General features: G+C 36.2%; 1 protein-coding gene across 5 annotated transcripts in view; it reads right to left on the minus strand.

Annotated features, from left to right (window-relative positions):
- Positions 1-15,666, minus strand: part of GRIA2 (glutamate ionotropic receptor AMPA type subunit 2) — a 92,769-nt gene that overhangs the window by 22,934 nt on the left and 54,169 nt on the right. For 4 of the 5 annotated variants that reach the window (XR_005819415.1, XM_040555584.1, XM_040555586.1 and 1 more), the window contains exons 7-11: positions 4,622-4,789; positions 4,237-4,341; positions 3,405-3,515; positions 2,029-2,235; positions 1,145-1,515 (exon numbers count right to left, since the gene is read on the minus strand). Coding sequence is in view for 3 of the 5 variants with exons in the window: in XM_040555584.1 (XP_040411518.1) it covers positions 1,145-1,515; positions 2,029-2,235; positions 3,405-3,515; positions 4,237-4,341; positions 4,622-4,789 (962 nt within the window). In the remaining 2 variants the exon portion in view is untranslated. Of the gene's footprint in view, positions 1-4; positions 1,516-2,028; positions 2,236-3,404; positions 3,516-4,236; positions 4,342-4,621; positions 4,790-15,666 lie in introns of all 5 variants that reach the window. The other variant, XR_005819416.1, reaches the window with a different exon arrangement.

A 15,666-nucleotide genomic window follows, 5' to 3' on the forward strand; every position in this document is an offset into this window, starting at 1 on the left:
AAACAATTTGATCTCTCTTCACCATCTCATTTCTTGCATACAGTTCTTAATGTGTTACATGCCAAATCTATCATGTCTTTCACCATAACCGCAGCCATCTTTCACTGTGTAAGATATATATGAAGTTCTCTCACAGACTAAGTGCTCTGCTATGTCTGCAGCAGCAGAGCTTGAAAATCTGTCATTGCCTTTCAAGATGAAAGACTTGGATATAAGACGCTCCTTCCATCTGATTTATCTGCACAACAGCCACAAGACTCACTGGAAATTGAACTATGTCCTGTTTTACTTTAGGACATTGAGAAGAAAGTTAACTTGCTTGGTATAGTTAGGAAGGTCTTTTTTTCCTTAAATCCAGTTGCCCTATTTCACTTCTTACTACAGTTCCTTCAAGCAGCAAGTAGTTATTTATCTACCTACTTATCACTTTGCTGAATCAAGGCTAGGTCCACTTGCGCACAAGGGAAATAGAATATTTAATGAGCTGCAAAGGAATTAACTTAAGTGCTTCAGAGTTGTCCCTAATAAGGTAGGTGAAAATCCATGAGGAATTAAGCATTTATAAACTGGAGCTTCAAATTCATTTTAGCAACTTCCTTTGTGACTTATATAAAACTAGGCCATAGAAAAACAGCAACATTTTGCAACTATTCACAATAAATTAGAGCCATCACATGACTTCTATTTCAACTCAAGGCTCTCCTACAGAAAAAACACTGGATTAATAACTGTGTTATGATATGTAGTGAGTTTTAGTGGTAAAGTGATGCCTGTGTAGTTCACGACTAGTACATTACCCTTTTTTCCCATTACAGTTGCTGTGAACCAAATGCAATGTCAACTGTAAAATGGGAATATGCAGCAAAAACACGGTACCCCTCCAAGACGGCATGGAATGATTTGAACCTTATGCATTTTACAGTCTCTACATGGTGTATACAACTTCACTTGGCAAATACATGATTGACATTAAGACATTACCTTTTGTCAGAGAGAACTGTCTTTATTTCAAGGACTTTTGTGATTTTGGTATGGAAGAAATAAACTATAGCAATGATTTCTTTCCGAGTGAAAATATATGCACCATGAACCTCCTCTGGCTGAGACCAAAAACGCACAAAGTTGAAATGGGCGAGTAACCAACCTTGGCGAAATATCGCATCCTTGCTGCATAAAGGCACCCAGGGAAAACCAGAGACTATTAAATATCCCAAATTCATTAGTTGATTCATTAGTTTGCGTTTCTCTTCCATCTTCAAATTCCTCAGTGTGCCACTCGTATGGGCTAAATCTGCTGACCAGGAATAAAACTACACTGACCCCAATGTAGGCAAAAACAATGCACATCCAGATTTCATATGCTAATGGATCAAGAAATGAAAACACTCCTGGCTTGGACTTCTGAGGCTTCTTGATCATTATGGATATCCCCAGACTCATAAACGGCTTTGAGAAGTCAATCACCTCTTCTCTCACCAATGTTATAGTTAATGGAGCGATTGCAATATCGGCTTTCTGTAAAGGAAAAAAAAAAAAAAAAAAGCAAATAATAGATAATATAACGATCAGAGCAAAGAACAGTTTAGTTTGTATTGCATTTCATAAATGCAAAACAGGACAGCAGACACAGTAGCAACATCCTTTTCATCAAAAATGTCCCACGGAGAATTTCAGAAATTTTTAGTTGAAACTCTTCTTACTGAAATACATATAACCACATGGTTGACATATTCCAAGCGTCCTTATTTACACATACCATTTTATAAATATGTGGCATTTAAAAATGTTAGTAAAATCCATTGGCTGGTCAGGAGGATGAAATATGCACTCATTTCCCTTCCAACTTCATTTGCATATAAAATCTAAATCCATGCCTTACATTTAACGTTTTTTGATACCAAGACAAGCTTTTGATTCTCTATCATAGGAATTATACATTTTTCAACTACTCTAGAGAGCAAACTAACCCAAATCCCATATCCCTCCATCAGTAATTTTTAATGGCTTTATTATAAAAGATGTTCTTACCCCATAAACAAGTTCTCCAACCATCCCATTCCAGATTTTCGTGTCTGCATCCCTGGCCCCATACTTGCCATCCCCCACAATTGTGAGCTTATACTTGAATCCACAATGCTTAGCAATTTCTGTAGCTAGGTCCACACAGTAGCCCTCATATCGATCATTTCCTTCAAGCATTTCATGATTTTTCTTCATCATAACATATGGGGACTCCTGCACAGAAATATCTTGCTTTAGTTACTTTGTAAAGAGACAGATGCATTAGTTGTATATTTCACAGATTAGTAAATTTCCATTTATATATAATAAAAAAGACAAGATAACATCTGAATCATACATGCTACATATGATTAACATATGATTATGTCAATTGTTAATTATTAATGTGACGTGTCCTGTAAAAAAACATTTAAAAGCTACATTCTCCACAGTCATATACAAATAACAATACTTACAGGCATAGTGATTCCCAGCGGTATGTTAATAATGGTCATGAATGTTAACAGGAGTTATGCATTCAGAGAAGAAAGAATAATTTCCAAAATCTGTTTCTTTCTCTCTTACAGTTTGGATGGAAGAAGGCAAAGACATTTAGTTGCTTTTTTTGTTGACTTAATACAAAATTTCTTCCTCTTTCATAACTACATCCCTTCCTGGGAAAACACTTCAGGCTCTCCAGGCTATATCTTTATTGAATTATTACACACGAAAACAGTTAACTACAAATATGCAGTGGAGTTCTATCATCAGCAAAACTAGTTATGGCTCATACGTTATGTTAAAGGAATCTATCTCCCTCCTTGCTCAACAGTTACCCAACTGGTTCTTGCATCCAGTGACGTTTCTATGCTACTCTGTGACTTAACCAAACCAATAAAGAAGCTTTGCAATTAACAGAAAAATGCTGCTATATAGCAGTACATAACGTTATTTTTTAAACAACTACCACATAACTTTTAATGTTTTATCTTACACTTTTAACAGTCCACAGTTCTGGATGCTACATTTCTGAAGTTTGAAAAACAGTCTCTTTTCTGCTTGGCAAAATCCATTCTCCAATAAGCACAGCAACCAGTTAAAAATCAACACTATGGCTCTGCCATTTAGACAAAGTGCTCTTCTTTGAAAGCAGGTATTTCATTCCCATTTTCTGGCCTAAAAATGTTAGCTTTCTGGGATATTCATTTCCTTGTCAATGTCTGGTGCAGAAGAAAACCGCATACTGAACGACATATCCTTAATTTCCAATTTTTATTTATGCAACATAATGAGTAACATGTCAAAACCTCAAAAAAATAGACATTATATTTAAACTAATATAATCAGGAAAAACAAATCACTGTAGGACAGGCTGTCTTTTGACAAAATATGAGGTTAATTACCAAAATAGTGGTGACAATAATAGTCTTATTCTCTAGTCCTGAAGATTCATTTCCAAGAGGGCCATCAAGCGGATTCACAACCATTTTGTCCACTTCACTCCAATATCCAATCTAAAGATTACATGGATAGGATGCACAGACACCAGTGAATATGAACTTTCACAGAAAATGTAAAACATATTACTACTATGTCCATGATTTATGCTCATAGAGAACTATTTTAGTTATAGATCTATCAGTGTAAATATTTCTATTTATAGTTACTATAACAAATATTAACAAGAATGAAGTAATGATTTTTGTTCACATTAATTTGTCTAATATAAGTATACCATTTTCATTCAAATATTAACAAGTTTTAGTAGCAATATCACCAACTGTAGGGTTGAATGTGTTATGAAATACTCCAGATTAGGAAGACATGATAAACTGGCTTTTCCTGAAAGGCTTGGAATTAGACCAGGAAGATAATCACATTTAAAGAAACATCACTGAAAAGCTGTATTCTGCATTTGTCATTCAGAAGCATATCTCTTCTGTTAGCAATTACTGGCTAACATTCAGCATTTCAGATGAGAAAGCAAAACATTTAATACACAAAACTGAAAGGAAAATATTCCCATGTAGTACTTACCAGAAATAAAAACTCCTATTTATTAGAAAGAAGTAATACATATCTTTACTTTGTTCTGCAAGACCAACATAGAATACACCTTTAAATAAACATTGCGACAAGTCATGCTTTAACTCATCCACAGTGTTTCATTACCTACCTCAGCCGTTGCTTAGCATGGTAAAACCATTAAAGACACTGTAAGACAATTCAAATTACCTTCCGAGGACCAGTACTTTTGAGTTCCATGACGTTTATCGTAAAATTGATTCTTTTTCCATTCTGATCAAATTTTATATTCCCTGTTAGACCTTCCACCTGAACCTATACAGATGAAGATGAAAGTGGTAACAGAATTAATTTTGTTTCTTTTTAGAAAATGTATTTTGTTTCCATAAATAATTACTTATTTTTCAGAAACATTCAGTTTAGACACTTTTCCATACCCAACGTATCTTAGTAAAGGGACTCGTTCCTGAGGAGTTAACTTCCACATTATTCCCAGCAAGATCAAGGCAGGTTAGGAGACTGGAAGGTTCTTTTCAAGCATTTATAGAAGATTTCACACATACACTCATCCCAGCATTCATTCTAGAGAAGCTACCTGTTTCAATGCCCTTTCTATTTCTACACCATGACCCCAGGGTACAGCTGGATTTGCAAGACAATCTCCAGCATTTCCTCTTCTGGAGATCTCAATCCTCTGTTTACGCAAATTACGGAAAGCTTCTGTCATCACTTGAACAGCATCATAGGTCAGAGCAGATGTATACTGAAAAGGAGTGAAAATAGTTCATTAATAAACAGCTTCAGTTTCAGCAGACCTTCCAACCCTCTCAATCCATTAAAAACAGAAATATATTAAAATTAAAGACAAAAGTAAAACTTCCTTGAAATCAGACCAGTTGGGTCTGATTCATGTTGGGGACAGTAGTAGTAAGTCTAAACTGAAGACTTATAGCTGTTTCCATGGTGTGAATTCCACTCCTTTCTCATTACAACTGTGTAACACTTCTGTGTGCAGACATAGATAATGTCCACAGAGGTGAACAAGGAAAAAAAAAAATAATTTCCACTATTTAACTTGAGTTAGCCTACAGAAATAAGATATTGTTCCTTTGATTATACCCTTCATGGAGGTGCATTTATATACAGATCTGCAGACCACATCTCCTCCCACATATATACCCACAAAACCAAACAACATATATTTGCATATATATGTTCTTATCTGTTAAATATAGAAGCCCAGGAGTAGCTGTTTTCTAGTATGCAATACCTTGGGCAACACCCTGAAAAAATACAGTTTTGGGGATGAGATGCCTGGAGGAAGAAGTGATGCCTCTCAAAGAACTATAGGAGAGGAAAACCCCCACATTCCTTACCTGATATAAGGAGCTTTGTATTTTACAACTTCTGAGCTATCAGAGAAGAATCCTGTGATCATATGCATCACAAGCTGGGACTCAACAGTCAAAAGCAGTTATATTCATTTACTGGAAAATTTTACATCTTAACTAACTAACTGAACAAAAACCACATGTGAATACACACTGAGGACTTTGTTGGATGGGCTTTACGAGTCCAGAACATTACAATTATGCCAAATTTAAGACCCATTTTTGGAAATATGGGCCAGAATATAACTACTTACAGCCTTATGAATGAATGCAATGATCCCTATGAAGGCTATTAGATGCCGAAAATATATAAACTGTAAAGCAGTGAGAAATGATATATTGGTTCTTTGCTTCAGTGGTTCAGACTTTAATAAGAATTTTAATTAGCTAGCTCAAGTCATGCAGAAGGCTCTTGTAATTGTAACCAAGGCAGTCTTTTGAATTGAGGTCATTTCTGTATGCAACTGTTAGACCTTGGAAAGTAAAAAAAGAAAGGTGGAACTCTTTTTTAGATGTACAAGCTTACTGGATGATTAATGTGAATTTTCTCAAGAAAGTCCTCACAGCGACTTGTATGGAAATAATTGAAGGGATCAGAACAACCGAAAAATGAAGGGAAAGTCTGACTGGAGCTGACATGACTTTCTGCTACTGAAGTAGCTGTGATTAAGTAGGGTCATAGATGAGGAGAAGAGGACAGAATAACAGAGAGAAGAGAAAGGACCCTGAGTCATTTCTGGGAATCGGTTAACCATAGTACTTCAAATGTAGCTATCTGTAGTACAAAAACGTGTTGTACTGCATTGTAGCATTTTGAGAAACTTTGTATACAGCACTACAATAAACCATCAAAATATACTTTGAGCAGCAGAGGAAATAAGACCTTGAAATTGAGAAGTTGTAGTGCTATCTAATTCAGTTATCTTATGTTTCATTTGATCCCTGGGATATTTTAGTATTTTACCTCAGAAATACAATCTCTGTGTTATAAAATTAGTGCCCTGAATATCCACAACTCAGTCATATATTCAGTTTGTGTAGGGCTTTGCCTATTAATATGCATCTGTATGTATATACATCACCATGTGTAAAATCCACACGCTTTAATTGAGGTTAAATCAGCTTTAATCTAGGGCTCTTGATATATTCTCCACGTATTATACCTTCATGCTGTGGAGGATGCCACGAAAGCAAACACTTCTTGCATCATTTCTTACTGCTTTAGTTGCATATATTTTCAGCTCTTCATGGGGACTATTATATCTACTCATTAAACTGCAGAGAGCTTTAACATTAACAAAATTGAAACTAAGTGACCTCATGACCATAAACAGGAAATGACAATCAGATAACCTGCTCATGCAGAGGGATGTGTGTATGTGTCTGCATACAGAAAAACAGTTGTCACAAGTTAAAGGATGCATTAGCCTTGTCTTGGTTCACTATATTTTATACAAGAGATTCATTCAAGTTCTGATTTGTGTTATGGAAATCAATGGGAGCACTGCTTGGAATATTATTCTTTGAAAGTGTAATGGGCTCTTACAGACTACTACTTTTACAGCACTGTAAATCTGCTAACTTCATTTCAATTACTTTCAATTTTAGATGATAAAACATGCAAATCTAAGACTAAACGCTATCAATACCATTCTATAGTTCCTATAGAATTGTCTGTATTTATTAAAATGTTGCAAAGAATATGCAAAAATATGACTTAATTCATAATTCTAGAACTATAATAAACTGATAACATAAACTATAGTATAATACTCTGAAGTGCCTAAGGTTTTTATGTTATTTGCTAGAAACATGGACTGCATGCATGTCCTATGAAAAGAATCCTCTCTCTCACTAAACATGAAGTGAAATGCCCCAGTTGCCAAGATGAAAAAACACAAGGACTATACGCTATTTTATTCAACCTAAATTCAAAATGTACTATGGAACATAATGAAACTTATCAGTTGCAGTTGCCAAAGATTAATCTCAAAAGTAAAGACAGAATAATGTCATCCAAGACTGAATAGGAAATATTAATCATGTGGTGTCCAAGAAAAACTGGCAAGATGCTGACCCTTCTTACTTTTAACTGCTGCCCAGTCATTCACAACATACCAATAACCCTTAAAGTGTCAGCATCCTTTTTAAAAGATATTGTCAGTAACTAAATCTTCTAAAAATGAAACACCAGAAAATATCCCCAGAAGCACAAGATTTCTTTTTATATGTGTATTTTGAAGCTCTAAGATATTATAAAAAGATTCAATCACATGTTAGTCTATTAGTCCTGAGTTTAACCCAATGCCTGTCCACTTGTTGAAGATGTAAAGCTGGAAGATAATCCCAGAGATTTAAATTGTAATGAAAAAAAAAAAAAAGGATATACTTGAGCAGTAAAAAAAAAAGAAATGAAAACGTGAAGGCATAAATGTAAAAGAAACAAACAAAAAACAGTAAGGAAGAATTTTGCATTACAAAAAGTGGAATTCATTTTCTCTGTAACTGGATGCCAGCAATGTCAGCAATGTCTAAATCTATCCTTGAGATACCAGCCTTTTTGTTTGCCTTTTTTTTTTTTTTTTAAACATAGTCAGGGAAGAAATTAGAATTTTCAGGGAGTGATTCACTTGACATGTTAGACACCTTCTTCACATAAAATGACTCTTGCTTAGATTCCATTAATTTAGTCTCCAGTGACTTATGTGACTATTAGAGGAGTCCAGGGCAACCAGCTTAGATACAGATGTCTATACTGCAGACACACTAAAACAAATGAAAACCACCCAAGGGGACTTTGAACTACCCATTCAGTCGAAATGTAACACAACAGTGAGAAAGACAAACAAGTAATAGGGTATTTGGGGCACAGACTACTAGCTGAGTCAAAGACAGCAGTGCTACTGTACCAGACACTAGGGAGACCTCAGCTAGAAGAGTGTATGCAGCTGAAAGTGTTCAAGAAGGCTGAATTAAGACTGAAACAGGTACAGCAGAGGGTTCGTCACCATGTACGGGGGGGATGCTATTGGAAAAGCAGGAGAAGAGACACCCTACATCACAGAGGTTAAGAGAAACAAGGTCGAAAAGCAGATTGAGGATTTTTCTTGGATGGAGTGAATATTCAAAGAGAGGTAATAAAGGAAGTGTTCTTTGCTGCAAGAGTAAATGGATAGAATCAATGCATATAAGATGTTCAGCATTTTTCCTTATATTTAAGCAATTTAAATATACTTAAATATAAACAAATGTAGAACAAAAGCAACGTATATACAAAGACTCAAACTGTGCGTCCCTGTAGCTTGTGGGTATATAAACAGTTAGGTTATGGCTCTGTATTACCATTTAATTTTTTTTTGTCCTAACGGTTCACTAAGCATTTTATCACCTTGTTTGCAACACTTCACTAAGCTACAGAGGTTAAATTGAACACAGTAAATTGTGACAGCAAATGGTGCCTTGTTTTAATAAATGCTACACCTTTATTTTGTTTTTATGATTATGCTTTCATCTGGAACTGCATATTTTTCCACAACAAAGTATTACTCTACAGGAGTGTTGGTATATCACAGAATCGTCTAGGTTGGAAGAGACCTCCAAGATCATCTAGTCCAACCTCTGTCCTAACACTAACAAGACCTCCACTAAACCATATCACTAAGGGCTACATCTAAACATCTTTTAAAGACCTCCAGGGATGGCGACTCAACCACTTCCCTGGGCAGCCCATTCCAACGCCTAACAACCCTTTCAGTAAAGAAGTTCTTCCTAATATCCAACCTAAACCTTCCCTTGGTGCAACTTTAGCCCATTCCCCCTCGTCCTGTCACCAGGCACGTGGGAGAACAGACCAACCCCCACCTCTCTACAGCCTCCCTTAAGGTATCTATAGAGAGCGATAAGGTCTCCCCTGAGCCTCCTCTTCTCCAGGCTAAACAACCCCAGCTCCCTCAGCTGCTCCTCGTAAGACTTGTTCTCCAGACCCCACACCAGCCTCGTTGCCCTTCTCTGGACTCTCTCGAGCACCTCCATGTCCTTCTTGTAGCAAGGGGCCCAAAACTGAACACAGTACTCGAGGTGCAGCCTCACCAGAGCCGAGTACAGGGGGACAATCACCTCCCTAGACCTTCTGGCCACACTGTTTCTTATACAAGCCAGGATGCTGTTGGCCTTCTTGGCCACCTGAGCACACTGCTGGCTCATATTCAGCTGCCTATCAACCAGTATTCCCAGGTCCTTCTCTGCCAGGCAGCTTTCCAACCACTCATCTCCCAGCCTGTAGCGCTGCTTGGGGTTGTTGCGCCCCAGATGCAGGACCCGGCACTTGGCCTTGTTGAACTTCATACAACAAGGCCACTCAACATAAAAATATGCCACTCAACAAAACAGAATTGCCTTTTCGTAGTGCTTTGTAGTAAAAAGGTCATGTAGTGCTTCGCAGTGCTTTGTACCAAAAAGGTCATTTTTGGTTTAAAATTTCATAAAGATATACCAAAAAAACTCTACGTCTTTTATTTCAGAACTGCTGAAAACTCGTATACAGATCTAGAAGCAATCTTACATTTTCATATATTATATGTAAAAACTACATATATAACATAAAGAGTAACTTGTCAAGGACTAGTCAAGGAACTCGGGAACTACTTCATGTTGACTTTGTGTAGTCAAATTAATGCAGCTTGGGCAACTATTTCTTAAGGTTCTTTAACTAGGGGGCTATCTGGGGGATATATTGAAAATTGACAGTATTACACACATCTTGGAAAACATTTGAAAGTGTTCTGACAGATGACAGTGCAAAAATCACTAACCGATGGGAAACTGCTACCTCCTTAGGGATGTCTTGTTATACCTTGCATACAGTCATGACAAAGCATGGGAACGCAAAAGTTTACAGTTTATACTCACTTCTTTTTAGTAAGTTCCTTATTAAGTCTATTAATTCTTGCTCTATTCTCATCCATTTTTCTACATGTTTTTTTTTTTTAAACCCTCCTAATTCTCAAACCTAATGATCAGTCCTGGTGAACTTTATATCACCAGACAAACAAACAAACAAACAAAAAAACACAATTACTTAGATTTGAATCCATGGTGCCTGACAGAAATAGTATAAACAATTATTTGGATTTGAACCTGCAGCGTTTTATTTACTAAAAATATGTCTTCCAATCCATGGCACTTTACTGTGGAAACTAGCCATATGACACAGTAATCGTAAAATCTTATTTATTTGTGTAATCTTACCTCTAACCTTAAAAAGAATACATTTTCAAAAGAGGAATGGTCTTTTGATGATAATGCTTTTTTGATGATTATGATCACCTTTAATTTACTGTAAACCACAAAGAATATATGCCTTTTTAATCATAACCATACTAATTCATAAAACCTTTTTTTCTTCAAGACTAAGCTAGAGAAAAGTATGTTATTCTTCACAGTGTTAAAAATCAGCAGGATCCAACAGCAAACACTGATGTATATGGGTTATAATATTGGAAATACACAATACAGGAGCATTTAAAGCAGAGGATGAGAATGTACAAATAGGAAGGCCACAGTCTCCTCTGAAAAAACTGTGCTATAAGAAACTGATTTGAAAGTGCTATTATGAAAGTTTAAGTGTAAATATAACAAATGGGAAAATTAAAACTGGTTGTTGCACAAGATAGCAAACTAGAACAATATGCACATGTAAGTAATCTTAAATAAGATCAACAATGAAACTATGCTGTCTTTCTAAAAATGAATAGGTATATTCAGAACTGCCTTTAAAATGCTTCTTCTGTCTGTTGGCATTTAAAGATCTTTTGTATCATTAAGTCTAGAAGTAATAGGACACAGAATCACCCTTTTAATCCACAAAAGAAGCTTCTTAAGAGTTAAGAAACAGAAACTAGCCTAGTACATTTTGTCTGCTTTCCACTCTGCCTTTTACAATGATGACCTCTTTTTAGACACTCTCAAAGTGAGAGTGGCTTATCAACCCTACTGTGTGGTTTTGTTTGTTTGTCTTTGTTTTTTTAACTGCTTTACTCCCAAAACAGACTGGAAACTCTTTCAGTTCCTGTGTTCTATCACAAGAGTCACTCCCACTTCAAAAATTAACATTAAAGTTAGTGATAAATCATTAAGTATATGTGACTTAAGGAAGGTATACATTTTAAAATGTAAAATGCTATTTTACTAAAATATTTACTGAAATATAGACTTCAACCACTACTCTTTTTTATGATAAAAATGGTCATTCGAGCATTATCTGCGGCAAATGTCCTTGTTGAATTGAGCTTTTAACCAAGAGAAAATTATTGACATGATTATGAGAGTGTATTCTGTATCATTTTCTAGAAAAAAACTCATGGTTGTTGCAATTAACTCAATTGGTAGACAAAACTGTATTATTGTTAGAGATTAGATCAAACATTTGGCATCAGTCATTTCATAATACCATGTGAATGGTAGGAATCCAAAGCCCTCCTACTTTCATGATCAATTCTCATCTACCCTATCCAGCAAACAGCCTATGTATTTGCCTATTGTGTCTACGGAAAACACTTTTCTCCTGTTTGCTCCCAAGTAATTCCAAGACAAAGACTAACAGAATTAAATAAGCCAGCTTCAGTAGGTCACTGATTTAACCAAGAAGTAGTACAGTAATTGCCACAGAATAATAAACACTTTTCTACTCTGCTGCCCCTAGATTCTGGCTAACAATATAGACTGCTACCCGTGTTGGCTGGTCCTTAACACCAGCTGGGCCTCAGCAGTCAGCCTGCACATCTCCTCTCCTTGTTCAGATAGGTGACCCTCAGTGCCTCTCCTCCTCCCTTATCCCCTAGGCCTGAGCAGCATTCTGCCATCTCACAGCTGCCACCACATTTCTTCACCTTCCACCTACAGCCCTCTTCTGAATAATCACTTTCCTCCTACTGCTATCTTCAGCTCTGTGAATCCCCCCTCCTCTTGTCCCCACTTCTCCACCAAGCTCTCCCACCAGAAACACCGATCTTGGTGAGGCCAGAGTACACCTGTACTTTCTGAGCTCTGCAGCATGAAGGAATAGCAGCCTCCATGTGTTTAGATCAATCATACGCAGGTGAGATGCTGGATGAAAAAAATGAGAAAGAGATCCTAGGAAAACAGAGGCAGGAGGAATCCACTGAGCTCTGTTGGCTGAATATCCTTAATCAGTGATAATTATTAAGGATAGGTGGATTCAAACTCAAAGAAAGAGCTGCACAGATACATCAGGAACTGGCTCAGTAGTTCTCTGAAGTCCTGCAAAAATTTTGCTTTGGCACAGTTCAGACACTTTTACTTGTAGGGTGTCAAAGGATCTGGGTCAATAGGCCCTTTGTATGTCTGAGACAAAGCTGGAGATATTGCCTCAAACCACCCTCTGCTTTCACTGACTTCCATTCTTTGAGTTTTCTTTAAAAAGCTATCCTGGAATGAGTGATTACTTACATAAAGGAGCCTTAAGCTGTCAAAAAGAGGCATGTAGTTTAACACTCAAGTTTCTTACACCCACATTTTTCATATATATTTTTGCAAGTAGAGAAGACTGAATACTGGGATTCAAAATTCCAGTAAAATTAGACAGCTAAACCACCAACTGATGTGTATTTTTGTGCCCAGCAATCAGGTAGACAGAACACAAGGACAGAAAAATGTAGGCAGAAAAACCTCACACATGCAAGAGTACAGTTTTATACAGACACTTGAAAAAAATCAACTCTTAATTAGGACCTAATAACAATACTGAAACTAACTCTTTTTTATTATTATAAATTATTAATAATTCACATGGAATTACTTGAATTCAGGCATAATCAACCATATTTTTCTATTAAAACTATAGTTGATGCAACAGAGTATCAATTATAACTCTTATTAAAATGTCTGTCTTTAACTCTTAAAAAAACATTTTCTAGCATGTTGCAATCATAAAAATAATACCCCCTAAATAATGATATTATTTAAGTAATAAAGTGGTGGTCTATATCTAGACTGCTTCCTGAATTTCACTGTCTTCTTTGTTACTATCAGTCATCTAAATTTTATTTATTTCTGCAAACTAAATAAGTACTTTTATATTTGTATGAGAATAAATATTCATTTGTATATTATACAAATATATTTGTATAAAAGTTTGTCTGCATATTCTGTGTATTCCTTTCTTGAGGTATACCAGCACCAACAGAGTTAAAACAGAAGCTCTGAAGTATTCCCTACTCATTCTTCATGACTGACCAGTTTAAGATCAGCAGTTTTCACCTTTTTCAATTTTATCATAAACAGCATGCCACTTGGTACTATATCTATGTACTTTGAATTCTATTATCACAGTATCTTCAGGAACAAATAGATTTCATAAGAATTTTTTTACAAGACTAGAGGACTGTTAAAAAGGCTTGAAAATGTGAAACTACTAAAGGCAAAATCAAAATGTAAAAACAACCTATTTTCCTATCGTAGCTACACATTGATGGGGGGGGGAGGGGTTACAAAACTTAAAATGCAATCTTGTAGGCGTTCAGAATTTAATGTTTTCATAAACAGCATGAAGGAATTTAAGGCACTGAAAAGGGCTGCAATGAGTATTGGGCTTTTGCCATCTTCCAGGACAGTGGTATTCTCTATGAGTCTGAGATGCTCTCGGCTTTCAATGAGGCAGCCCCAAATTCCTTCCTGCATGCAGTTTCTGTATATTTACACAAGTTGTCTCAGGTACTTCCTGCACACACCAAACCTAAATTTGCTTTTAGGAAAGCTCATCACAAGGTAAGATGGCTTTCTACTCACCATATCTCACTAGCCTTCAAAAGGTAATGAACTGAACCTCTTCCTGAAATTACACCAAGGGCTGCCCCCATTGAAAGGGTTAATAAGAACAGGAAGTTGGAGCATTTGGATGTGAATGGAGCACTGCCTTTCAGTGTTATTTTGCAAAGGCAAGAGGTTTGCCTTAGACATAATAGCCTGATACAGGAAGGCTGTGAAGGCCCGGTGTATTTGTAAATACACAATAATGCAAAAGAGGAATACAACTTTTGCTTTGCTAGCAGCAAAGAAATGAGCCAGGCTGCTCAATGATGTGTTTCAAGACCTCCACATTAGCGGCAGTTTAAGAACTGTATGCAGAGACTGAGAACACCTACCGTTAAAACAGACACATTCAAAATTAAATTTAAGGTAAACTGAGTGTATCAGCTTTGTTTTTGAAAGATAAGTCAGTTTGAAAAAAAAAAAAGGCAACAAAGCAGTAGTTTTAAGTTTCCTTCTTTTTAACAATACAGGCAGTTTTTATAAACAGTGTTTTTTTAATCAACAAAGGCACAGTGCAGTAACAAGTAACATCTTATCTATGTCCTGAAAGTGAAATATATTTCAATTAATATTTTATGAAGACATATTTTTAAAGCAATTCGATCCAGGTCCTCTTCTGGGCATCTGTGGCATTAGTCTTCAATAAAGTTTATCTTTCTTGAAAAGCATATCCCTTTGCAATGCACTTTAAAAAAGAAAAAAAGAAGAGGTGTCTTTCTCCATTTTCAAGACTGTACTTGTGACTGGGATGCCAGTCATACTGCACTGACCTATATTTTATAATGTAAATCCAATGATAATATAACAGTCGCAATGCTTTTGCCTGCAATGTGATGTATGCAATGCCAGGAATAACACTGCCCCCACTGCTGGGGAGTTGGATGTGATGTTCTCCAACCCACACCATTCCTTGTTTACCTGCTAGGGGCAAGTAACCTCCTTTCGATTATATATTTGTAATACAAAAATTCTACCAGCTTTCCTATTTGTTTCATAGAGAAGTTGTAGTCACAGCTTTAGAATTACAGAATGCACGGGAACTGGTGACATAAGCTCATTTATGAACAGTGGCAGTTTGGATAACTGCCTTCAAATCAAAGGGGATTAAGGATATTCAGTAAGATAATGGAAGAGACAAATGAGAGACCAGTGAGTTAATGTACCTCAGTAACTTAGACTTTTATACACTACTCCAAAAAGCGTAGGATAATTCAAATGACTAGTATGTTAATATGCAAAAGAATGGCTTCTTCAAGGAGGACAGGCAGGGAATGCAATTCAATGCAAAGAGGCATAACATCCTTTATTTTACAGGAATGATCAAGTGCACAGATATGGTCTGAGACTGTCTAAATCAGCAGCAGTACAGAAAAGCAATGCAAAAAAGGATCTGGATATTAGTGTGAATCTCATGATAAAT

Source organism: Cygnus olor, chromosome 4 (assembly GCF_009769625.2).
Source record: "Cygnus olor isolate bCygOlo1 chromosome 4, bCygOlo1.pri.v2, whole genome shotgun sequence".
Classification (NCBI taxonomy): Eukaryota; Metazoa; Chordata; class Aves; order Anseriformes; family Anatidae; genus Cygnus; species Cygnus olor.